General features: G+C 37.1%; 2 protein-coding genes and 1 pseudogene across 2 annotated transcripts; 2 read left to right on the top strand and 1 right to left on the bottom strand.

Annotated features, from left to right (window-relative positions):
• Window positions 1-4,123: 4,123 nt before the first annotated feature.
• Window positions 4,124-5,847, top strand: LOC107710321 (proline-rich protein 15-like). The gene is made up of 2 exons (XM_016515064.1): window positions 4,124-4,375; window positions 5,422-5,847. Exon 2 carries the CDS (start codon window positions 5,430-5,432, stop codon window positions 5,817-5,819), a length of 390 nt encoding a protein of 129 aa, XP_016370550.1. The 5' UTR covers window positions 4,124-4,375; window positions 5,422-5,429; the 3' UTR covers window positions 5,820-5,847.
• A 5,365-nt stretch (window positions 5,848-11,212) lies between these two features.
• wipf3 (WAS/WASL interacting protein family member 3) lies at window positions 11,213-18,031 on the top strand. Its single transcript, XM_016515058.1, has 8 exons — window positions 11,213-11,225; window positions 11,340-11,522; window positions 13,376-13,552; window positions 13,649-13,879; window positions 14,172-14,753; window positions 15,595-15,735; window positions 15,951-16,052; window positions 17,108-18,031. Exons 1-8 carry the CDS (start codon window positions 11,213-11,215, stop codon window positions 17,146-17,148), a joined length of 1,470 nt encoding a protein of 489 aa, XP_016370544.1. The 3' UTR covers window positions 17,149-18,031.
• A 69-nt stretch (window positions 18,032-18,100) lies between these two features.
• Window positions 18,101-26,304, bottom strand: part of LOC107710348 (acetylcholinesterase collagenic tail peptide-like) — a 10,930-nt pseudogene continuing 2,726 nt past the window's right edge.

The raw sequence follows: 26,304 nt of genomic DNA, 5'->3' as shown, positions 1-26,304 counted from the left end.
TGGCCTGTGCATGATTAAATGTGAGCAGCGCCATCTGCTGGTTGTTTTATAGTATTATATACAATTAGTGTGGCTGAGTTTGATAAAACAACATTATAATCATCTTTGAGGTATTGTAAGAATAAAAAAATTAATAATAAACAGTTGCCGATGATGTTTTTGCCTTATGTGGTGCTTCCAAACTCAATTGTTATTCATTTGAACAAGAGCAGCAGTGTTTTTGTTGTGAAAACAGCTATTTAAATGACAATGGTCTTACCATAGAAATGACAGGACAATGTAAAAAGTATGCAGATCTCCTTTCCACATTCTCTTTTGCATTTTCCCCGATTTTTTTTTTCCATTACAAATGAAATTATCAGCATTTAAATTTGAGCAAAATGTTAAGTTTAAGTGAAAATGATTAATTTCAGAATGTATTATTATATTATACATACTGGTAAAAAAAATGTATAGCCTGAATGCACTGTAAGTCGCTTTGGATAAAAGCGTCTGCTAAATGCATAAATTAATTAATTAATTAAATTGATTAATTAATTAAATTATTTGCTTTAATAACAACACCACTCAGGCCGCATGAACTCTACAAATTTTTTCAAAACCTGATGACCATGTTCTCCACCAAGATTTAAGATTATCCAAAGAGCTTCTTGTGCTTCACTGGGTGCACAAACATCTGATCATCTGTATAGAGGGTTCACATGATGAGTTTAACAAATTTGCTTATTTGATTTATGACAGAATCGTAAATATTTCATGTTCATTTTATGTCCTTATATTTTTTATTTTCAAAAAATTCCCCCCAAAATCCTTATATTAGATTTGTAACATATTGGATCCAACTCTCATTCATTTTTAGACACAAGGAAACAAGTGCACACTATAGCGCATATACAGATGTACTCATACACACACACACACACACACACACACACATACATACATACACACACAAACATTCACAGAGTAAGCACATTGTACAGTGAGATAAATTGGTGTTTCTGAATGAGGAGACCCACTCTACCAGTCCAACAGGCTGGTAGAGTGGTAGAGTTTTTCTCTGTCCTCTCTTACTCTCTCATGCTCAAAGAGAAAGAGAGAAAAAAGGCAGAGAGGGAGTGGTCATACAGAAAGAGAGAGATGACATAATAACCATATTTCAGCCAAGACCTTTTTGTTTCGATGTCCATTTGAAATAAAACACCTAGAAGCAAACATTGAATGATGCACCTGATACAACTTCAGCAATGCATTATGCAGGCCAGTACATTTACAGGACAGTGCTGCATGATGCATGTTCAAAAAGCATATACTGAGAAACACACACACACACACAAACACGCACACACTTTTGTACACTTTTTGTACATTTTATTCAATTATATACAACATATCAAAGTAGCATCTGCAAACAAATGATGGTAGACCTTTTACATAACTTCACCTTTCTGAGCCAATTTTTTTTAACTGACTGTTCTTGAGGTAATTTTTCATAGATGTATAATGTCACTGCCTCTTAACCTATATTATATGAACAATAAACATGTTCCACAACCAGAAAGTGTCCAACACTACGTCTTCATTTTGAAGAAAATATTTATTGCTTCATATTTTGAAACCTATATAGTTAGACAGACAGAAAGAAAGAAAAAAAAAGAAAGCAATATAGATGGATAGATAGACAGACAGACAGACAGACAGACAGATAGATAGATAGATAGAAAGGTTTTAGATTGATCGATCAAGCGATAGATGCAGAGTGTGAAGTGATTTAGTGAAATCATTCAGTGGGTTTGTTTGTATTTCGGCTCTAAGTTTTCTCAATACTGAAAGATTGGTATGCCACTCTCACTCTCAAGTAAATGTTTTACCCCTAATCAAATACCAGTGTGCACAGTTTATGTGTGTTTTCGTTAGATAGATTAATATTTCTCAAAAAATGTATGTATATAATTTAGCAATATTTGGCAATACAAAACACTCACTGTGAGTGCATATACTGTACAGTTTTCCTAGAAACATGTAGTTTTGCTCAACATGTTTTACACAACTCTTGATTTACCTGGTGTGTGGTGCATATTAATTGAATGTAATGTGGCTAGCATGTGCAGTATGTGTGGTTTCGATCCCTGTGGAAGAGAGGGAGTCCCCCAAGTATGCAGCAGGGCTGGTGACATATTTCATAAACTCTTCCAGTACAGCCTACAGTAGTGTTGAATGATACTGTGGAAACCACATTCCTGGATATTTCCTCTTTTCTAATTCTCTCTCTCTCATTCTTTCTCTTTGTTTCACATATGCACTCAAAAATTGAGAAGCTGCTATGAGTGACATTCCTCACTGTACCCGGTACCATCACACAGGGAGCAGAGACTATTTCAGATGACATTCCTTGCCACAACTTGTAGTTTGCTGGTGCATTGAAACTATAGTTGCATTCCTGACCATTCCCCCTCTGACTCATCCAGTCTTCTTCTGAAACCAAGAGATGTCCATCTGTCTTTCAGATAACCCCATGATGATCCTGCAGGCCACCCAGCAAAGAGCCTCTGCTCAGTTTTTTCATACACAATATATAAGTAAATCAGCATTCTAATGGAAATGTTCAGATCAATGTAATTAAAAGTGAGCAAAATGCAATATTAAAAGATTGTTGCAATTATATCATGCTAGCTTTATATTTTTATTTTTGTCTTCAAGTTCTACACATAATGAGTTTGTCATAATTATTATATATATTTTCCATCTTTAGATATATATCTAAAATATCTATATCTTTCTATCTATCTATCTATCTATCTATCTATATATATATAGCAAATGGCTGCAATATAACAAAGAGTGAAAAATTTAAGGGGGTCTGAATACTTTCCGTACCCACTGTATATGTATATGTATATAAGCAAGCAGATTTTCAGTTGCAAATCAATCAATCATTTCAGCAATAATATTGCAATTTGACATTTAATTTTATTCTATATTAAATCTTCTATATTAATCTATATTAAAGCAGCATTACAATAAATTATATCAAAATGTTGCTGTGGAAATGTAGTAATTGTATGCTCAAAGATACGTTTATCTTTCAGAAACAAATGTGATTTATATATAATGTATATCTGTGATAGTCTTTATGAAAGAGAGAGAAAGACCCAAACAGAGACTGAAAGAGATACTTCAAACAAATAAAAAATGTGTGTAAATCTTGATGGTTCACTGTGTACCAGCATGTGTGTGGTGAACGCACTGGAACATTGTTGGCCAATAGAACAGTAGAAACTGGCATCAGTCCACACTTCCGTTTAACACTAAACTCTTACTTCAGGACAAGCTGGGAGTGACAAAATGTTGCAAGACCTCAAGGGATTCCCTCAAACAATCCCAGTACCTTGAGACAGCCTACAATGTAATATATGCTGATCAAAGTGATATGAGTAACACAGAGGCCTTGGATTGTTCAGCTCTTTATGTCTAAATATCCTTTCTAATGCAGTCAACCAGAGTGAAATATAACTTCACACCACAGTTGTCACACTATTAGCTGTCCATTCACTGTAAAGTGGAGTCAGGTCACTGTTCTGGTCATAGCCTACACACTGCATTCTATATTCATGTGGGGCTTTAAGAATGACAGCCTAGAATAATGTTTCCATTGTCATTTCTGCAACATTTAAGACCGGCATGTGGCATCACTCCAGTGTTCGGTGAAGTGGGAACACGACTCTTCTGTGTGAAGCTGACTTTGTCCAATGTGAAATTGTTTTAGCTAGCCTCGATTAATTTCGACGTTTAGTCTATCAATAGGCATTGACATAGTAGTTGAGGGTTGGGCTCGTTTGTTTAAATCACACAAGAATGCTCCCCACCTTGAAAAAAAAGAAAAAAGTTTCACAGAAAAAAAAAGCGACTCGATGTTCGTTCCTATGGCAACCGCAAGCCCAACCTACCGCCATAGTAGAATTACCTGAATTCTCCTCACGTGACCGATCCCCAGGCCTTTCGACCAATCAGAAGACAGGACAGGTGCACTCATGGTAGTTTCGGAGGTGGAATCTCAGGTACTCTTGTAAACTGCGACGACACTATAAAGTCTTTCACGTAAATTCAAATTTTGCGTGGCATATTCAGAACCTCCTCCAGGTGATGTTGGGCAAAGGATGATGTTACGGTTTCTCACAGACAAAGATATCTATTCAGTCGAGTTATGCGCAAAGCTGCGTCTCAGTGATTGAAGTCTTCGTATGCGTGGGAGTGAAAGATGATTTTCACGCACCGTGATTTCTTCTGAGGATTCAGCGTCTCTGTTGTTTCAACACACCTTTCATTTAGAGGAACCTCGGGCTGCATTTATCTTGTTCTCATAATTTTTGTGCAGGTGAGTCGCTCAGGCTGATGATCAGGTTCGTTGTTGTGGCATGAATCATCACCTGTAAAAGACTCTCTTGAGCGTATGGGCTGTAAACCTGTTCTGCATCACAGGGCAATATCCTAGGCTGTTTGTTTGTGACGTGAAACTCAATTGTTTTGTATTAATGAAGTTATTCGCAAATTTTTAATATGCCATTCATACAGAATATGACATATAGCCCATATGATAAATGTTCTTACAATTTCTTAATTAAAAGTCATTTTTATATTTTGTTTGGCAGTAGAAAAATGTCAGAAGTGGTGTAACAGAGATTTAAAAACAAAAATGATAAAACATATTTGGAATAATATTTTATTACTATTTTTTATTAGGCTATTTCTTTTAAAAAAACTGTAAAGCAATTTTAATATCAATGGTGTAATCAACATAGGCTACAGGAAGCCATTTTGTTGTCATGTGACAATCATAAAACGGAGATGACCCCTTTAAACCACTATAAGATAAAATATTATAAAAGAAAACTTTTTTTTTTCTTCAGAAAAATATAATGTAACACTCCTGGCATATATCTCATTAAACCAGAGCGTTGGAAGAAAATGATAGGCTATACACATTCATAATTTATGAAACCAACATAAATGCAAAGTTTATATTTCTAAGAACACGTGATCTAACACGAGTTTTAAACTAGATTTAAAAGATTTCTCCACCTTGGATATCACTTGTCATCGATCCCTAGCAATATCCATTTTATAACATTAATGTATCCAATGAAGGGTGGAGATATAGGCCTAGCCTATTACAATAAAGTAGCTTATATTAAACCTAATCTATTACAGATCTATCTCAGATTACACTGTGTTGTTGTTATTCTTGAATAGACATGTTGTGTCTATTGTTGTTCTTACGTCATAGCGTCATATATACGTGGGTTTATAGATTACAATTCAATGGTAGGTACACCTACAATTAGCTACAACATAGTTCTTCCAGTTTTAATGTTGAAGTAGTAGGCTAACTTGATCGTATTTATTTATTTATTGTCTGTTTAGTTTTAACAATGACAGAGAAAATAGCTCCCTGGTGGAGGTCTTTCGTGGGCAAGAGGAGAAAGGCGGCTAGAGAATCTGCGGTGACACTGGAACAGGACCTCCGTAATCAGTCTTCAGCAGGGTCCACACAGCATCCCTCCGCTGAGCCGGACCAACAGCTCACCTCACCGACATGTCCAACGAAAGAAGTGGGCAACTGCTTACCGAGCGACGAAACATATGACGACTCAGCTGTACAGCCAACTTTCAACGAGAGCTCCAATCGCCGTAATCTCACCGTGTCCCGCTCCGGACGCTTCAAAGAGAAACGGAAGACCCGCGTGAGTCTTCCACAGAACAACGGAGATGATGGGAAACCCACTGCAGCCAAATCAACCGACGTCCAGTCAACGCGCTGATTGCAACCGCGGTTTATACCCGATGGTAGAGCACTACCTCCATTCTGACACTGTTGAACTCAGTTTGACTCATGAATGCAATGCACTTATATGAAGTTATGAGGATAGCCTTTTGGAGTAAGTTATTCATGTCACAGAGACTTTATTTTCCAAATGCTGGAAATAATGACATTTCCCTGCTGAAAAAAAACTGCATAACTTGTTTCTTAGCCTAGTCAGGCTAGTCTTTTGTTGGTTTTAAAGGGGTTTTAGGCACTTTACAACTGGTCTAGCTGGGAGACCAGCTGGGCCAGTCTGGAAGACTAGACCAGCCTTAAGACCAGCAAGCATAAGTTGTTTTTCAGGGTTATTAGACATTCAGCAGAATCATTTTTGTGAAGGATAAAACATAATTTTGTAGAGCTTTGTCATACACAATTTGCACTGTTTTGTGGTGTTACTGCAATATTTTATGAAGGACTCATTAGAAGGATTTAGCAGCAATTATTTTTTAATGGTAATCAGTGCGCTGTAAGCACAGCCTTACCATGACTTGTTTTTAATGCTTGTCCATGCATGCCACAGATTTTATAAGGGTTAGGGTGGTGGTCCTATCCGCCCAGAATCACATTATTATATGTCATGATAGTCATGCATCTGACGTGCGTTTTCTTGTGTAGTTTGTTTTATTGAATCCAGGACATCTTGTGATTAAGTTCTCCCACAGCAAAAACAGTACATTTTCTTTAGATAAACCAAAGATTCTATTCTTATAATGTTTAGTTAAAAATCTAACAGTAAAGATATAACAGAGAGGTCAAGAAAAGCAATATAACTAAACATAAACTAAATATAACTATAAGCTGTTAGTTTAGCAAACAGTGTTTACGGTAGTTATATGAGTATATTATTGAAGACACAAGTTGAATTTGGATAAAGTACTATTCAGTCATCCTAAATTAGAATGGAACCTGATAATTGGGTTAAAAAAAACTGATCAAACTATGAGATCTAATAATTTCATCTGTTATTATGAGTGAAGCTGGTTGTAAGAGAAGTAGGCATCTGTAGCTTCAGATGTTCAGATCCTTTGAGTAGTGATGCACAGACAGATTTGAGATTTGTGTCTATAATGATGATTTAGTCAAGGTTTCAGTGCAATCAGGAAAAAATTGGAATATACTGTACTCTTATGCATTAGTTTGCTAAATTTAGCTTTGGGAAGGAAGTGTTACTACATCAGATCTTAAATAAACAGATGATTTTCCATCTAAGGAATCCTTTTGTGCATGCTGAGTTGTTGTTGCCCCTGAATGTGCTTACGTGTATGTGAGTGTTTGTTATGGGTGGGGTAAACAGAAAGCAATAGGTCATTATTAGAGTTACAGTATTAGTGTGTGCTAATGCTCGTCACCTCACCCGAGGCTGTCATCTTTAACCTCATCAACCCTGTATCACAACATTCCTTACTCCTAGAAGACAAGTTTCTCAGAGAGAGCCAGAATGACTACACTGTCTTTCCCTAATAGGGTGGAAAATATTAGATAATTTGCATCGACAAATGCTTTTCTTACCATTATTATAATCAAGGCTTGTTGAGCCATGGCTGCACTGTTCTTATTGAATCAAACACATTTTAGCGTTGTTGTTTGACACACTTAATAGTTTTTAGAAGTAGCTGAATTTATTTTCAGTCAATGAAATATTGAGATACTTTCTTGACCCCATTTCTGATCAAATCTGGTTTGGAGGTTATCTTTAATTAGCCATTCCCTCTCTACTCTGCACACACACAAACGAAGCGCTGTCCAAAACTACCACTAGAGAGCGTTCTGGTCGCGCGCAGCATAGAGTACGGCCACCTGAAGCACACAAAACTAGATATGATGTTAAACAACTCATAAAAGTCTTAACTTTTATTTTCATTATAGAAATTTGACACATTCTTTCTACATAAACGCTCTCGGGTTTATTATTTCGGGTTTAAGCTGTAAATAATACAAAATATGACACAGCCAGGTTCATGGTCAAGACAACCTCCCACCGCGCGCCGCCTGCTGTGTTGTTGTTTGCGCGCGCACGCGTTGCGCGTGCACCCTAGACGCAACAGGCGGACTACAGGGTGCGCGTGCTGTAGTCCGGTTCAGTTCACACATAAATTCCAAACTGTGAAAAGGAGCACAGCATTTGGAAATTGTGTCACGAAGTGTTATAAATGAAACATTTCTAGTGGATTATTTTTTACCAAGTGGGAAGGACATAGTTCTACAATTTTCTTCAAGTGTTTTGGTTTGACCAGCGAATTATAGGCTACTTTTTATGCGTCACGTACTTAACGGAAAATTAGACGCGAATAGACGTCGTGAAACCCTACGTCCTCGGCGTCTTCCTAATTATAACACGAGCTTGCGGTCATTAACTGTACCTCGTGGGTCAAAGGCGCGCACTATGCGGACCCAGCCTCGCGCCCAGACTGGCCTCTGACAACTTCCCTGCGTCCACCAGAGGAACAGAAACCCACGAAACTTCAGCTTTCTAGCCCGCAAAGGTAAAGTTGCCTTTGAAGAATACACTGACTACAGTAACCCAGGGTTTGCATAATACCATTGAACCTCTACCGTTATGTTTGGCACGACATTAGTTTGTGTTCTCAGCTGGACTCTGTTGGTGAGTGTCATTGACACACAGCACTGACAGTAACCAGCCTTAAATGTGAACAGTCTGGTCATTTTTCACAACTTTTCGAATGACAGTTTAGTAGGCTATCTGGATTTTTAATGGTTAAAATGTTGTACTTTGACCCTTAATGGGACAGTTGAGTTCACCCAATAATGACAATTCTGTCATCGTTTACTCACGCTCTTGTCTGTCCAAACCTGATGCATGACTTTCTTTCTTGTGTGGAACAGCAAAGAAGTTATGTTATATTGAATATTATTAACCAAACAGTTTTGTTTATCAATGAAGTTCAATTGTACATTAAAAAAAAAAAAGATTTCTCAAAGCCTTTTATCAAAATATCTTCTTTTATGAAGAAATTCATACAGGTTTGTAAAGAAATGAGAGCGAATAAGTGATGACTGAATTTACATTTTTTGGTCATCTATCCCTTTAAGTAAACAAACCTATTTTCATATGAATTATTCAATTACATAATAATTTAATTTTAACTCTCTCACACTGTACTTAACATTGCAGTTTTTTTAGTCTAATGTTATAAAATTCACATGAAATTAATGAAAAAATATATATATATGAAAAGATATATACTTAAAAAAGAATACAAATCATTCACACGTGTCATGATTAGCATCGGCCAGATATTATACAGCATGTCTCTACAGGTGGATAAAAATGTTTCCACATGGGTGGACCAGCACAACCTTGGGTGTCAACATCTCCATGGGAAAGCTGTTAATGGGACTCTAGGGAAAGACAGAGAGTTGTTTGGAGCTATGCTACTGGATGAAATATAACCCACAAGATCTTGGACAATAATATCATGAAAGAGGCCAAAGGATGAATAGCTGATTCTTCTTGTGTCTTTTGAACAATGCTGGGATTTTATCCATTTAGTGATGCACAAACGTGAAATTAATTTCACATTAGAATTTCCTAATGCTTGAACTTGTCCGTTTGTCATTTCCTCCATGGAGCAATAACACAATGTTTCTCTATTTTGACAAGAATAAACATTCCTAAAAATTAACATATTAACTAAATTCCTTCTACATTTCTCAACTGTATTTAGCGTGTTTCTCTTTCTCACACAATAGCTCTGATTAGCTGCGGGGCTTACCAGAAGTTGAGCAGCTCTATTTCTCAAACAACAGACTCCATTGTTGCCACTTTATTTTGATCTGAGATCATTTGTATGCATGTTCCTTTTACAAGTCAAGTTCACGGTTTTATATGGTAGAGATGGCCCTAGTTCAGAGTTAAATGCAGTTTCTTCAAAAGATGATCTTTGGAACCTCTCACTAGCATTGTGGAAGCAGGAGATTGGTTTTCCTAAAAGAGAAGGGAGGGTTCCTGTTGGGTGCATCTTGTGATGGACAAGCTTCGTGCCAAGAGGAACATGTACCGTAGACTTGTGGAGAGAGAGGGGGTGTGGGGAGATCGCTTTGTCATGTCGAAACCACAGTGAAGTGCTGAAAAGTTCTTGGTGTTGTTTAACACTTGTGTTTAGCTGGAGCTCCAACTGTAAGTCAGCATTTACTAAATACATTTAAAATAAAATGTGTGGACTTATTAATTTAATTTAATTTTATATTATTTTATTTAATATTTATTAATGTAAATATCTATAATTAAACTATACATTTTGCTTAATTATAATATAAATTTCAGAAAATGTATTGATCTTGTTTTGTATTTTTGTAATTTTCATTGTAATGTATTTATTTATTTATTTTTTGTGCTATTTTTCTGTATACCTGGCTTAAAGATGTAAACATTGTGATCTTTTGACTTGACTGACCTTTTAATATCGCATGTATCAGAAATATTTATCTCTGACAATTATCTATAGAAATTAATACTTTTATTTAGCAAGGATGCCTTAAATTGATCAAAAGTGATGGGAAATACATTTATAATGTTACAAAAGATTTCTACTTCAGATAAATGCTGTTCTTCTGAACCTTCTATTCATCAATGAAACCTGAAAAATTTTACTCAGCTGTTGTCAACAACAATAATAATAATAAATGTTTTTGAGCAGCAAATCAGAATATTAGAATGATTAGAATTAGAATGATTCAAATTTAATAGTAAGTTTAAATGTTATCTTTGAATATATAATTAAAATATTAATTTTGTTTAATTATAATAATTTAGATATCTACGTGAGGTCAAATTGAGAGGTCAAATAATGTAAATAGTCCCATCCGGAGGGCAAGGGTCACAGCTCACAGTTTGTGTTTCAATATGTGCACACACACATTCACTGACAGCTATTATTGTAATATAGTTCATCAGAATGTGTGTATAATGGCTCTTTCTTTTTTCCATCTGTCTCTCTGTCTATCTTTGTCTTTGTTCCCGTCATGCAGTTCCTCCTGGCAACCACCTGGCTAGATTTGCATTATTAATTAGAGATAAAATTACACTCAGAGGCATATACAGCACAGGTGTCACATCTTCAGATTTGGCTTTCTGTTTGAATGCATGTGCACACAAATGACATCTTTGAACAAAACCAACATTAAAGGGATAGTTCACCCTGTACTGAAAATTATGAATCATTTACTCACCCTCATGCCTTTTTAAACCTGTATGCCTTTTTTTCTTCTGTAAAACACAAAAGAAGGTATTTAAAAAATGTCCATGCCAAGAAATTGTTGTTTTGGACTCCTATGACTTTCATCATATGGATAAAAACAGATGAAACAGTCTTCATTCAGTCTTTAGTCATGTTAAAATTAAGTACCTGATTAGATTAGACCATTTTTGGCTAGTTTGAGTTTTGTTTTGGTATATCATGGATACTGTGATAAAAATCTTACCAAAGAAAACTAAAGGCACAGTGAAACTCATTAGAACTTCACAACACTAAGAAAGTTTCAATTTTTCCACTCTTTCTTTTACAGTCACGGACAGACCCTCCTAAAATCCAGCGTTCTGAGGGTGGAGGTCGCAGTGCTCTCCTGTCTGACATTCAGAAAGGGGCAAGGCTGAAAAAGGTCACACAGGTCAATGACAGAAGCGCACCAATCCTTGACAGTGAGTCAAAATCTAATTTATTAACATAAGCCCAATTCTTTAACGCTGATCAGGTGAAATGAGTCACTTGGCAACAATCCATCTGTTTGCAAGCATGGGAAATATGAATACTAGACTGATACTATTTCAGGTTCATTTCCTGATTATCTGATTTTGCAGTCCAAAATTCATATCTGCGGTATGATGGCAACACTGGAATGTTGTTTATCAGCATTGCATTTTCAATGATTGGTTATTGAGGATGAGAGTGTTGTGTCAGCATGAGAACCTATATTAAATTACTCTCTCGAGAAAATTAAACAAAAGAGTAAGTATGAGGAGAAAACCAGGCTTCAGAGAAAGTCGGAATGACTGATAAGTTGTTAGGATTTATCAGTGTCAGAGCTATATTTGAACTCAGGGTTGGGGTTAGAAATAATCCAAATGTTCCCTGGTAGTTTTACACTCATGGCCACATCTACCATCTGCTGGTTAAAAGTGCTATTGCAGTTTTGTCATGTGACTTAAAAAGCTGTTTTATGGCGCTTTTCCACTGCATGGTACGGCTCGGTACGGTTCACTTTTGGGGGGTTTTCCACTGGGTATAGTACCTGGTACCTGGTACTTTTTTTAGTACCACCTCGGTTGGGGTTCCAAGTGAACCGTACCATTACCAAAACGTGACGTGTAAACTCTGCTGATCACGGATTGGCCGGAGAGAATCGTAAGACACACAGGCTTTCTATCTGTATATGGAAATGCACAGTGGCAGATAAAGGGCCAAGACCTCAGGAAGTGCTGGAGTGAGGATCACACAGAAAGTGGGGGGTGACAATGCTCCTCATCTTCCTCTTTATTACAAAGGACGGCAGTATTCTCTGTGCTCAGGACATGCCATGTTCATTAATAAGTCATTGGCTCACTTCACCTTACAGTTCCCGTTTATGCATCACTGTTTGTCTTGAGTCTGTCTGCTTTATGTGACTGAAAGTAGGAGGTTATTGTTATAACAGGAGCTATTAAGATGACGAAAACTAGATATTGAAAATATATTTTAGTTTACAACTATAGTTTATAACTATAATTTAGTTGATGTATGTATAACAAAAACTGCAAACTATATATATATATATATATTTTTTTTTTACACTTCATGGATCTAAGTCATGTTGTGTCATGTTAAACATTATTTAATTATGCTAAAATTCAGTACCTGATTAGATTAGACCATTTGATGCCACACAATTTGAGTTTTATTTTGGTGTATCATGGATACTGTGATAAAAATCAAACCAGAGAAAAATGGGGCATTGAAACTCATTGTAACTGCCCAACATTAAGTTACTTTTGTTGCTCTCTCTCTCTCTCTCTCTCTATCTATCTATCTATCTATCTATCTACACTGAACAAAATTATAAACGCAACACTTTTGTTTTTGCCCCCATTTTTCATGAGCTGAACTCAAAGATTTTTTTTCAGAAGACTTTTTCTATGTACACAAAAGGCCTATTTCTCTCAAATATTGTTCACAAATCTGTCTAAATCCATCCACCGCACAGGTGTGGCATATCAAGATGCTGATTAGACAGCATAATTATTGCACAGGTGTGCCTTAGGCTGGCCACAATAAAAGGCCACTCTAAATATATATATATATATATATATATATATATATATAATATATAGCCTAATCATATCCTTTACACTAACACTAACCATAAAATCAGATGAAAATTGTAGATTTATTAAAAAACCTCAGCCTTAAGACTAAATCTAACCCTAAAATCTGAATGGTGTATTGCAGTGTGATCCAGGAACATGCTCTACTTGGTGAAATCACAGTAAGCATAATGGTGATGTGTGTATTTTTGCAGAACCTAAAGTGAATAGTGTGGATGACAGTGGAAGAAATGTGGCTGCTGGAAACTCTACAAACACAGCAGGATCTGCTCCATCTGCAGTGGGTCCAAGTCTGAGTGGAATATTTGCCGGGGGATTTCCTGTACTCAAACCATCCGGACAAAGAGACAAACAGCCACATCACAACCTGGGTATTGAAGTCAGATCTGTTTATTCTCATGCTTTGTATATTTTCAGTGCTGGACAACTTTTGAATTACTTTTTGATATGGCTTTTTTGTGTTTCAGTGTCTCGTTCCGGCTCTACCGCAAGCCTGAAGCAGCCTCTCTGGAACCCTCCATCACAGGGAGATGGGTTCAGAGGAAGCGCCCCTGATCTTTCCCCCTCCCACAAACCTTTGGAAAGAGCCTCCACACTGTCTAAAACTCGGCCTATTTCCTCATACACAGCCCCTCCCTCCCCAAGCCAAACTACACATCCTTCTTTCAAACTGTCTTCTACTCCTCCTTCCTCTGCCCCTCCCATTTACTCCACCGGCCTCGCTCCATTCCCACGGCTCTCGGCCCCCGCCCCACTCATCACATAAATATTAAATTATTAATATTCAATTATTAATGATTCATTATTAATATTAATATTCAATTATAAACATTAGAGTCTGCTATAAAATTGTAATTGATATAAAATATATATATGAAAGAGCCTCCACACTGTCTAAAACTCGGCCTATTTCCTCATACACAGCCCCTCCCTCCCCAAGCCAAACTACACATCCTTCTTTCAAACTGTCTTCTACTCCTCCTTCCTCTGCCCCTCCACCTCCTCCTCCTCCTCAGGAGCGGCCCAGTAATAGACCACCTCCTCTCCCCACCTGCCTGCCCCCACCCCCTCCTCCTCAAATGGCAAAACCCACTTGGTTACCAGTCCAATCACACTCCATTCCCATGCCAACGACTCCGCCTCCTCCACTGCCTCCATCGGTTCCTCTGTCCTCACTTCCTGACAGGTCATCTGGGGTCTTCTACCCTCCACCGCCTCCATCAGTCCTTCCATCCTCGCTCCCTGACAGGTCATCTGGGGTCATCTACCCTCCACCACCTCCATCAGTCCCTCCATCCTCGCTCCCTAACAGGTCATCTGGAGTCTTCTTCCCTCCGCCCCCTTCTCCAGGCCCATTAGAAATGAAGGACAGTCCTTTAGGGCCTCCTCCCCCACCTCCTCCTCTTCCTGCTCCTTTTGCATTCAGTCACCCCTCCTCAACACCTCCTCCGCTACCTCAGAAAGCACCTCCCGTGCCTTCACCCACATACAGGCCCAGCGTACCACCTTTGCCACCATCTTACCCCTGTAACGCCCCCAGCAGACGACCCCCTGCAGTGCCACGTTTTGCAGGTAGATGACTATTGACCTTTGTTATGTATATTATATACAAATTTTAATATATTTTAAAATGTCATTTATTCCTGTGATGACAAAGCTGATTTTTCAGCAGCCATTACTCCAGTCTTCAGTGTCACATGATCCTTCAGAAATGATTCTACTGTGCTGATTTGCTGCTGCAAGAAATAATTCATATTATTGAAGACAGTTGTGCTGCTTAATATATCTGTGGAATTGTGATCTTTTGTTCAGGATTCTTTGATGAATAGAAAGTTTAAAAGAACAGCATCTATTTAAATAGAAATTTTTGTAACATTATAAATGTCTTTACTGTCACTTCTGATCAGAAATGATTCTACTGTGCTGATTTGCTGCTGCAAGAAATAATTCATATTATTGAAGACAGTTGTGCTGCTTAATATATCTGTGGAATTGTGATCTTTTGTTCAGGATTCTTTGATGAATAGAAAGTTTAAAAGAACAGCATCTATTTAAATAGACATTTTTGTAACATTATAAATGTCGTTACTGTCACTTCTGATCAATTTAATGCATCCTTGCTGAATAAAAAAATATTTAAAAAAGTACTATTACTGTACAATAATACAACATTCCATTTGTTAACTTTAAGATAACTACGTCAGTTAAAATGAACTAACATTGAAAAATACTTCAGAAGCATTGATTAATCTTAGTTAACATTAACTAATTGGACATTATAAGTGTTATAAAAAACTTTTTAATGGTACTGTGTTTGGAAATATAATGTATATATATTAGAACAAAAACTAAAATGAAAACGTAACTGAGATAAATTATAGTCAGTCATATATTAAGACTTTTGGATTGACAGGTGCTCCACGGATGGCTCCACCCCCTGCTCCCCCTGCTCGATCTCCTAACACTGAACTCTCCAGTAGGATCCCACCCCCTCCTCCTCTCCCACTGTCAGCTCCGCCCAGCTCAGTACGCAACGGACACCTGCAGAGCTTAGGTGAGACTGCGGGTTGTCATTAATGATGAAGCTAAACATCTAAATGGGCTATTATTACCATCTGATGAACAGCAACAAGCAGTTACACTAGTAATGAAATACAGTGAAATTATGATTTGCTAATAGTGTATTTGCATGTTTGTGTTTGTGCATATGCAAAGCACATTAATTTAACATAGCATTTCTGTTTTTTCCTTTCTTTGTCTGCTATTCAGATGACTTTGAATCGAAGTTTCACTTCCATCCGATTGAGGACTTCCCCCCTCCTGAAGAGTTCAGGCCCTTCCCACGTACCTACCCCAGCAAAGAGAACAGAGGTACAACAACCTCTTTGTGTGTGAGAGTGTATGTGAGCAAAGGTGAAGTTTCTGTTCAATTACACTGCTCACAATGTTGCCTCTGTTCATTTAGACAGGCTTGAGACAGATGATCTTTTTTTTTTTTTATTATTTGTACAATTGTAATACTGCGTTTGCTTTATACACAACTACATGTATAATGTAGCCTAAAATTAGTGGCAAAAAAGCAGGTGATAATAGGATGGGAGAAGTTTTCATAACAAATTCCAGAATATATTTAGTATTGATGTGCTTGAATTTGACAGCAAAATATCTGCATATTAACACCTTTTTAAATCCAAATATAGCATTATGATGCTCACACGGTGATGAACTTGGAGTCAATTAAAATCATGGGAACTTTACAGATCTTCTTTATGCACCAAGAGCTTGTAACACTCCAAAGAGAAAGGAAAAATTGAAATCACATCCTATGACCCCTTTAAGCAGCACAAGTGTTTTCAGCAATTATAATAATAAAAAATGTTTATTGAGCAGCAAACATTTAATTTTAAAATATATTAAAATAGAAAATAGTTATTTTAAAGGTACACTATGTAACTGGATATGATGTGTCACGCAGGTACTGGGCTATTCCACAGCGGTTGTCATCCATACTGGTCTAAAATAGTCTGAATATAAACACTTATTATAGGTGTACCGTAGTGATTCAGGATAAGACAAAAATTTTAATTGTATTATTATTTCTGTTTTTACTGTATTTTTGATCAAATAAATGTAGCATTGGTGAGCATTAGAGACTTCTTTCAAAAACACTGAAAACATCTTACCAAACGCAAACTTTTGAATAGTAGTGTATACTGTATACAAGTCTCTGTTTCAATGTAAACAGTTTGTTTCAGGATCCATTTATTATCAGATCCAAGATGAAGCAATTGTCCAAAACTGAAAATAAATAGTTTTATCAGTTCCTCAGTTGATTGGTATAATTTATAAACAAGCAAACACTGAAACTAAATCTGGAATTACCAGATTCTTATTGAAAATGAACTCTTCCTGTTTTGTTTTCACAGTCAACCCACAACCTCCTGCCATGAGGACTCAGTTAAGATGAAATAGGACAATATGAAGTTTGGTGCTAACCTTTTGCAGGACATATTTTAAGCATCATCCTCATCATCAGTGAAGAACAGCAGCCAAATCTGTAGGTCAAATCAACTCACTCGAGTGCCACTTTATCAATCTCAGCTGCATTATCTGTGAAAACATTCTAGTTGGATGTAAAACTAATGTTTTTTTTTTTGCCATCCACATTTCAAGAACAAGTTTTCTCATTACAGCTGCAGCCATGTTAAAACCCCTGATTCTTAACAAAAAAAAAAGTGTTTACCTGTCTAATTAATTTTCTTCCGTCAATAATAAGTGTTTTAACATTTAATATGTTTCTGGAACAAAAATATTATGCCTAATAATTTTGCTTATCATACCTGAAAAGGCTTTTATTAATTATCCTATCAGCTGTCAACTTACCCTGAATGGACTGAAAGGGCACATGATTAAACTACTAACAGAATAAAAATGAGAAAAAAAGATTAAAACATGGCTTAACAAAATAAGGCAAAAGGAAAGAGTGTTAAATCTGTGCATACAGATCAGAGAAGTCTTGCTAACATTACTGTTTCAAATAAAGGGCATCAGTTTTTGTAAAAGGGAAGGAAGTTAACCACTATGAGTGAAACCGTGTTTTAGGCCTAAGGTGAACAGAATAAATGGTTGAAATGGCTGAAACTATATATAGAAAAATGTAATTCAATTACATTTCTAAAACTAACACAAGTAAGTTTATTAGACAATATCGTCTTGCTTATGCTTCTAGTGGCTGCTGGAGCCCTTTGTTACTAACTCTACATCTAACTCATCAAATAAAGACTTTCTAATACACCAAAGAAAAAAATACTCTTTTGTTTTCCCTCATTATATGTTTAATTTTTACAACTATCTGTATTTGAAATAAAAATAATTGAAATAATTGAAATAAAAAAAAAAAAATACAATAAATGCCTGCATTTGCAATGCATGCTTTACAAGGCACGTACCAGCAAAATAGTGCTTAGTCTCTTGGGAACAAGAACATGATATACATACAGGAACATGCACAGTCCTAATCATGCATTTGCAATACCAAACAAATAAATAAGTTTCGTATAAACATATTATTCATTCATTTAAATCATAATGTCTTTTCATTCCTTTCCTAAAACATTCATCCACCAGCTCAGCTGCCATTAAAAACATACTAGCATCAATGAGCAGTACTGCAAATAGTGCCATACCCGCTGAGTTGAACCTTATATTGTGTGTCTAGATGAGTGTGAGGGAGGCAATGGAGACAGACACAGCCAAATCTCGGATCATCTCCTAAATACTTTTGATCTCAGCAGGCCCTCCCTCATATCTGTGTGTGTGTGTCCGTGTGAATGTGTAACCTTTGTAAGCCTCAGGTCCTGTATTTACAGCCAGCTGAGTCGATGAAACAGGAGTCGGTGCACCTGAGCTGCCCAAAGGTGCTATTTGTACAAAAAGATAAGAGAGAGCCCTTAAACATTCATCATAATGGGTGTTGACATTTAGTACTTTTTAGAGGCTGACAGGTCCTGCGGCGTGACATGATCCACTCCATCTAAAACTATTTAAAAAGGATTTTGCTTTTTTATAATTAATATGCATACTGCTGTTATTACCTCATATTAACTGAGAAATATTTGTAAAAAAATTTAGTCACACCCTGGACCATTTAAAATAAATTAGTGAAGACGATTAAATTAGTGAAGATGATTGAATGTTATTTAAAAAAAAAATTATTTAAATAAATAAATAAAATGAAATAAACATTAAAATTACACAATTAAAGCTGCAGTGCGTAAGTTTTGCCTCTTTGTCGCCATCTCTGTTTGAAACGTGCAATTGCAGTTATTTGCGGAATTATTTTCTTTACGTGGGTAGTGCACCGTCACGGCTCCTCAGCTCAGATGAATCTGATGTTTTGAGGTATATGTGTTGGCTGTCAGTCAACGTACCAGTGTGGATATTCACTGTACTTCGGGACGTTCCCGTTTTGTAGGGACGTTCCAAACCAAAGTGAACAACTGAATGCCTTCCGTTTGGAATTCTCCTGTAGCCTACTAGCCGGGACTTCTTCTTTATGTATACAGACGTGACGCAATGACACAAAGCGAACGACCCGAATCTGATTTGTTATGTACTTGCTCAGTAATTGATTTTGGATCATTTTTAACCAAAAAAAATAAATTACGTAATGCAGCTTTAAATAATTAATAAATAAATAAAAGACAGTTCAGCTTAAAATCTCTGTTGATTAAAAAACATCTACCAAAATCCAATAATTTTACATATGCAGGTTAATGTGTTTCTGTGTGTGTGTGTGTGTGTGTGTGTATGTGTGTGTGTGTGTGTGTGTGTGGTGTGCATTCCCTGGCAGATATGATTTGCAGGTCTGGTAGCCGAAGTCTTTCCCATCACACTCCTCCACACCCTCATTACGATATCCATCGCCACAGTATGCCTTTTTACAGCCTACACACAGAGACAGAGATAAAGAACAGGAAAGAGACAGAGGTAGAGTGAGTGAAGAGAAAGAAGGATTAAGAATGATCAACAGACTAAGCCAAGAAATAAGAGTGTGAGTGCTGCTTTTCTGTATAAAACTCTCCAATCTAATTAATCATCGAAACCAGATAAATACTACTAATTAATTTAATGTTTAACCTTAAACCGCATAAACACATTTCATTACACCAAATACACAAAATAATGTTCTTTTTAGCAACATCATATGACCCCTTTAAGCATTTGCATATGTTTATTTTGGCTACATTTCTGGGATCATGTGACTCACCTACGCAGTCATCCGTAACAACCTTGTTTCCGTCGTCGCATTCTTCCCCATTGAGTTCCTGCTACTTTCCATCACCGCAGACTCCATTCCCATTCCTCATCCTCTCGGTCGCCTGGAGTGGCATCAGCTAAAATACAAACAACATGCTCCTGATCCCAAAATACCAGTATGGCAGCATGTTTCATAACAGTGCATTCAAAATTATCCTGTACCTGAATGAGCTCCCATCCATTTTCATCTCTGAAGTAAAGAGACCTCTGATCCTTCCTGAAGGCGAGTGCGTTATCTTCGTAGAGACCTTTTAGCTCTTCCTCACTGCTCACAACGATTATCTGACCAGGAGACATAAACTGATCAAGAAGCAGATATAAAGACTGAACAAACAGGCTTATTGATTCCATTATAAACTGGCTAATTAAGTTTGATCTTATGTCAAATTTGGCTTGGTACATCAGGTTACCCAGAATGATACGAAAACCCCAAATCACCTAGAATTCCTCACAATGAAAACAGATCAAATAAGGGACTAAATAATGTCTTAGCTGGCAGTGAAATGGAAAAACGATCTGTGTGGTTTAGGCTTAGTGAAAATAATTTACCTCAAAATTAATCGAACCCATTTACTCTTTATGATTGTACTCTTTATTATTTTACATTTACTATTTATCCTTTAGTGCCCACCTCCAAATGGATAAAATCAAGTTTCTTACTGAATATCTTTCACCTCACATTACAGAACACTCACATTATAATATATAAACAATAGAAGTAAATGGGAAGTCCTCAGCATAAAAAAAATCATTTGACAGTCTGTGTGGCTTACCGCTGAAACTTTGTCATATTTGTTACGGTGTTGTAATGGGGCACTGGGTGGACTGAGAGAAGGAAAGCTGCAGTCACAGACTCCAGGAGGACCGGGCAATCCCTTCTCACCTTTTTCTCCAACTACAAACAGCCCTGACCATCATGAGATACCAACAAACAAAAGCAATTAGATTTCATCAGACATCACTATTAAGCTACAACAGAAATACACTGATTTACTTATCAAAATCTCTGCTTAAAAGACCAGAATGTACAAAAACCATCCCCAGAAGTTTGCTAAATGTCACAAAACCTTACTTTGCATCTGCAGATGTCCTCAAAGGTGATTCAGAAATAAATTGTGTGCATATGTTCTCACCTGATGCAGGTACCCCAGGAGGTCCCGGGTGGCCCCTGGGTCCAGGTGGACCAATGGGACCCACTGGCCCTGGAAAACCTCTCTCTCCATCAGGCCCCTACGCCAGAATGCATAAATAATTTAGCAAAACCCATTGATTCATCTACACCAACAAAACCACTAAAACCTCCCAAATATTTACATATGTAGAGTTTATATGTGTATACATTACTGTTTAAAAGTTTGGAGTTGATAATATTTTTTAGTGTTTTTGACCTTTATGCTCACCAAGGCTGCATTTATTCGATCAAAAATATAGTAAAACATTAATATTTTGAAATATTATAACTGTTGTCTATTTTAAAATATATATTTTTTCCTGTGATGGCAAAACTTAATTTTCAGCAGCTATTACGTGTCACGTGATCCTTCAGGAATGGTTTGGATATGCTGATTTAGTGCTCAAAACATTTTGTAAATGTTGAAAATAATTGTGTTGTTTAATATTTTTCCAGAAACTGTTATATTTATTCAGTTTAAATGAACAGCAGTTATTTGAAACAGAAATCGTTTGTAACAATGTAAATGTCTTTATGTCAATTTAAGGCATCCTTGCTGAATGAAAGTATTAAAAATAATCGTACTGACCCCAAACTGTTAAACGGTAGTGTATATATATATATATATATATACTGTATATACAAATTCAATGCATCAAACTAGTTGCAGGTGTTGAAATGACATTCAAGTCCAAGGCCTGTGCAGTGATCTAAGGAACCTTAAATGTGTATGTCACAGCGCTGGACTGATTTATAGTAGGAATCTAAGCAGAGTACAGCCTACAGTAACAGTCCTGGTATTTCCCAGCAGTTAGTTAAGACATTCCCAGGAAGTGCCTATCCGCAGTATAATACAAGAGCTTGGAAACATGAGTGGCAGGGCTGGACCCAACATCAGAGGCCCTGCTGGTCCGAATCCAGCTACCAGCACGGTGAGATTTTCAGGTCCTCAGGTTACTTACAAAATGACTCACACAGCCACAGACTGACCCCCTGACTGGGCGGAACAGGTTTATCGTGTGAGGATGTGGGTTTTAAATATGCCCAAAGCTTCTTCTGCCAATAATGCCAATAATCCACTCCCTTATCATCACTCAACGACTCAAGGTCTCAATATCAAAACAGACTGGAGCTCTGATGAAGAGTAGAATGCTGCATGTTCTCACCTGTTTGCCTCTCTTGCCTGGTCGTCCTGTAGTGCCACGTTTCCCTGGGACGCCAGGCTCACCCTTGGGTCCCATTTCACCCTGGGGGAGTGATGAGGAGGGGGTGGTTCAGAGAGAAGGAGCGAATAAGATCAGTGACATCTAATGCATGAGATTTTAATAAAATGTTAAAATGTCACATCATACCTTCTGTCCCAGCATCCCAGGCAGCCCATTTGCTCCCTAAAGAGAGCAGATGATGCACAAGTGAATATGAGTGATTGCTTATATTTAAATTCTACACATTCTCAACATGATCTAGAAGCTACTGGTTGCTAGGGTGTTCTAGATGGTTGCTAGTGTATTCTAAGTGTTTTAGTGTGTTCCTATCCACCTTATTTTTCAATGCGGAAGTAAGCCGTTTTCTGTGAATGTGCGAAATAACTATATAATTTGCTCTGGCTACCGTGTATAGACCACCAGGGCCATATGCAGATTTCCTAAAAGAATTTGCAGATTTCCTCTCAGACCTATTGGTTAATGTTGATAAAGCACTAATTTTCAGAGACTTTAAAATTCACGTTGATAATACAAATGTTGCATTAGGACTTGCATATTTGCAAACTCATAGAAAACAACCAAAACAATCCAAGGGTTTTATTTAGCACAGTGGCTAGATTAACAAATAATCAGACGTCACCCGAACTAAACATTCCCTCACAGTTTAGTAGTAATAAGTAGTAATCTTTATGAATTTCTTCACAGATAAAATAGATAGCATCAGAAATAGATCAGTTTAGATCCTACCTGTCCGACGGTTACCACTTTGTTTATTTAAATGGGGAATCATCTAAATTAACACCAGTAAAGTATGGAGTGCCACAAGGATCTGTCTTAGGCCCTCTGCTATTTTCAATATACATGTTACCCCTTGGTAATATTATTAGAAAATACGGGATTAGTTTCCACTGTTATGCTGATGATACTCAACTATATATTTCAACAATACCAGATGAAACTTCTAAATTATCCAAGCTAACAGAGTGTTAAAAATGTAAAAGATTGGATAACCAATCATTTTGTCCTATTAAATTCAGATGAGACAGATATATTACTTATTGGACCCAAAAACTACACAGAATATCTTAGATTACAATTTGCATCTAGAGGGATGTACTGTTATGTAATCTACAGTCAAAAACTTGGGTGTTATATTAGACAGCAATTTGTCTCTTGAAAATCATTTCACATGTTACAAAAACAGCATTCTTCCATTTTAGAAACATTGCTAAGCTATGGAACATGTTATTTTCTGATGCAGAAAAGCTAGTTCATGCATTCATGACATCAAGACTGGACTATTGTAATGCACTGCTAGGTGGTTGTCCTGCATCTTCAATAAACAAGCTACAGGTAGTCCAAAATGCAGCTGTTAGAGTCCTTATCAGGTCAAGAAAATATGATCATATTACTCTAATTTTACAATCTCTACACTGGCTACCTATTAAGTTCTGTATCAGTTACAAAATAGTACTACTTACTTATAAGGCCCTAAATGGTTTAGCTCCTGCATACCTAACCAGTCTTCTATCACGCAATCTATCCCTTAAGGTCACAAAACTCTGGACTTTTGGTAGTACCTAGGATAGCAAAGTCCACTAAAGGAGGCAGAGCAATTTTGCATTTGGCTCCCAAACTCTGGAATAGCCTTCCTGATAACGTTCAGGGTTCAGACACACTCTGTTTAAATCTAGATTAAAGACACATCTCTTTAAGCATTCACATAATGTTTCTCATAACCTTGTACTCCAGTTATATCTGATCAAATGCACGTTATCATTCTTTGCTTGGTTTGAACAGCAGCTACGCTCATTTTTCACTATTTGCTTTTCTGTTTCTGCAACGGGATGGGAATTCCAAAGTAATAGGAATTACACAAGCTTCAGGCTGGATCCAGTCATTATGAAGATCTGAGATGACCGAACACCTGAGAAGAGATGATGCCAACCCCTCCGAAGACCTCAGATGATGACAACCCTCTACCAACACAAAACTACCAAATTTTACTATAAGTTTGATCGCAACATATAATCATTGCTGTTAATAGTGTTCACCGTTTGTTTGAATACATGTCATTAACTAACTGCATGATTTTTCCTGTACGTTTATGCTATATGGACATCACCTTGACATAGTCACCACTGATAAGCTACTCCTAAATGTACTGTAGAAACTTTCATTTTCTGTGAAGCTGCTTTGAAATTATTTGTATTGTGAAAAGTGCAATACAAATAAATGTGAAAAAATTAGATTTCTTAGTGTTTTGTTTGCTGTTTGGTTGCTAAAGTATTGTAGATGGTTGCTAGGTGGTTGTTAGCATGTTAAAAATGTTTTAGCATGTTGTTCCTTGGGTCTTTGGTTGCTAGGGCATTCTGAGTAGTTGTTGGTGTTTCTATTTTTTTTACTAGGGTCTGGGTGTTTTCTAGGTGTTCACGTATGTGGTCTAAGCATTTAGAGTTTCTATTTGGTTGCTAGGGTGTTCTGCAGGGTTGCTAGGTGTGTTCTAAATATTTTAGCATCTTGGTGTTTTGATTTTAGGGTATTCTATTTTAGGGTGGTTGCTAACATGTAAGCGGTTGATAGGGTGAATAAGGTTGATAAAAATGATAAGCGGTTGATAAACGTTTTAGCATGCTGCTATTTGGTTTCTAGGGTGTGTTAGATAGTTGCTCATGTTAGTGTTCCAAATATTTCAGCATGTTGCTATTGAGGGTGTTCTGGGTGGTTGCTAAATGGTTGTTATTAGGTTCCAAGAATTTTAGCATGTTGCTTTTTGTTGCTAGGGGAAACAATTAATAAAAAACACTTAAGGTGTAGAAACTGATTCGATTGCATCTTTCATCTCTAACCTTGTCTTCTTTTGGACTTTTGGGTCCGGAATCCCCCCGTGCTCCCTGTAACCATAACAATAGGTACAGAGAGTTAAGGTCATTTAAAGTTCAGTCCCATAACTTACAAAGGGAATTAAACATTTAGGCTGAGTTTAACAGACATACTGTACCTTCTCACCCTTATAGCCTGGCAAGCCCTAATTGGACAGAGAAGATAATTATTACTTACCTTTTCTCATTAAGAGGTGAGATAAAATGTTATATATGAAATAAAAATCCAAGCACAACATTACTTAGACTCCCTTACTTCAGTTGTACACCAGTTACACCTGGGAAACGTGACTCACTTTAGGTCCAGGTGATCCTCTCATTCCTGGCATTCCCATCAGCCCTGGGTCTCCTTTCTCTCCCTGCCAATGAGGTCATATATAAACAGTCAAAAGGGCTCTAATGAGCTATCAATTTGGGTCCATTTCTCTTGATGGAAGAGGCATCGATCAAGGGGGACACTTGATGTCAGACTTGGCGTTTACTTTGATACAGTCAATTAAAATAATGATGAAAACCAGACACTTGAAGGGAGACAGTGATAACAGATGTCTTGTCAGTTTAATTGGTTAGCGCAGTATGTAGTTAGATTATATGGGTCAGATGGAGTGCAGAGGTAAAACTCGCCCACCTTATGTCCCTCTGGGCCAGGCAGCCCTGCAGCACCTGGTTTCCCAGGCAAACCCGAACGCCCAGTCCGACCCTACAAAGACAAAGGGAAGAAATATTTGTGTGCTATTTTGCTTTTATACACCCATCGCAACCACAACCTAGCTAGATCTGGCAGTGCGGTTAAAGTGCTGAGAGTACAGAGCAGCTTTAATCAAAGACAAAGCACCTACTCAACATCCCTGCCTCTCAGCAGTCCTCTTCATTCCTTTAATACATCAGCCTGTCTAATCCTTCTGCTTCTTTTTGAGTGCGTTCCAGGTTCTTTACTCAAACACTTTCTTTCTCTTGCTTTTAACAATCTCTCTCTCTCCCCTATCTGTACAGTATATATACAGTATATACTGTATGTATATATATATATATATACATTACTTGAT

The sequence above is a fragment of the Sinocyclocheilus rhinocerous genome, unplaced genomic scaffold, assembly GCF_001515625.1.
Source record: "Sinocyclocheilus rhinocerous isolate Xijiao unplaced genomic scaffold, SAMN03320098_v1.1 scaffold897, whole genome shotgun sequence".
NCBI classification, from domain to species: domain Eukaryota; kingdom Metazoa; phylum Chordata; class Actinopteri; order Cypriniformes; family Cyprinidae; genus Sinocyclocheilus; species Sinocyclocheilus rhinocerous.
This window is presented reverse-complemented; position numbering and strand designations above follow the sequence as displayed.

Coding starts and splice junctions, on each gene's coding strand:
- LOC107710321 (XM_016515064.1), top strand. CDS start 5,430: ATGACAGAGAAAATAGCTCCCTGGTGGAGGTCTTTCGTGGGCAAGAGG.
- wipf3 (XM_016515058.1), top strand. Junction 13,553..13,648: donor ACAGCCACATCACAACCTGG/GTATTGAAGTCA, acceptor TTTGTGTTTCAG/TGTCTCGTTCCGGCTCTACC. Junction 15,736..15,950: donor CGGACACCTGCAGAGCTTAG/GTGAGACTGCGG, acceptor TCTGCTATTCAG/ATGACTTTGAATCGAAGTTT.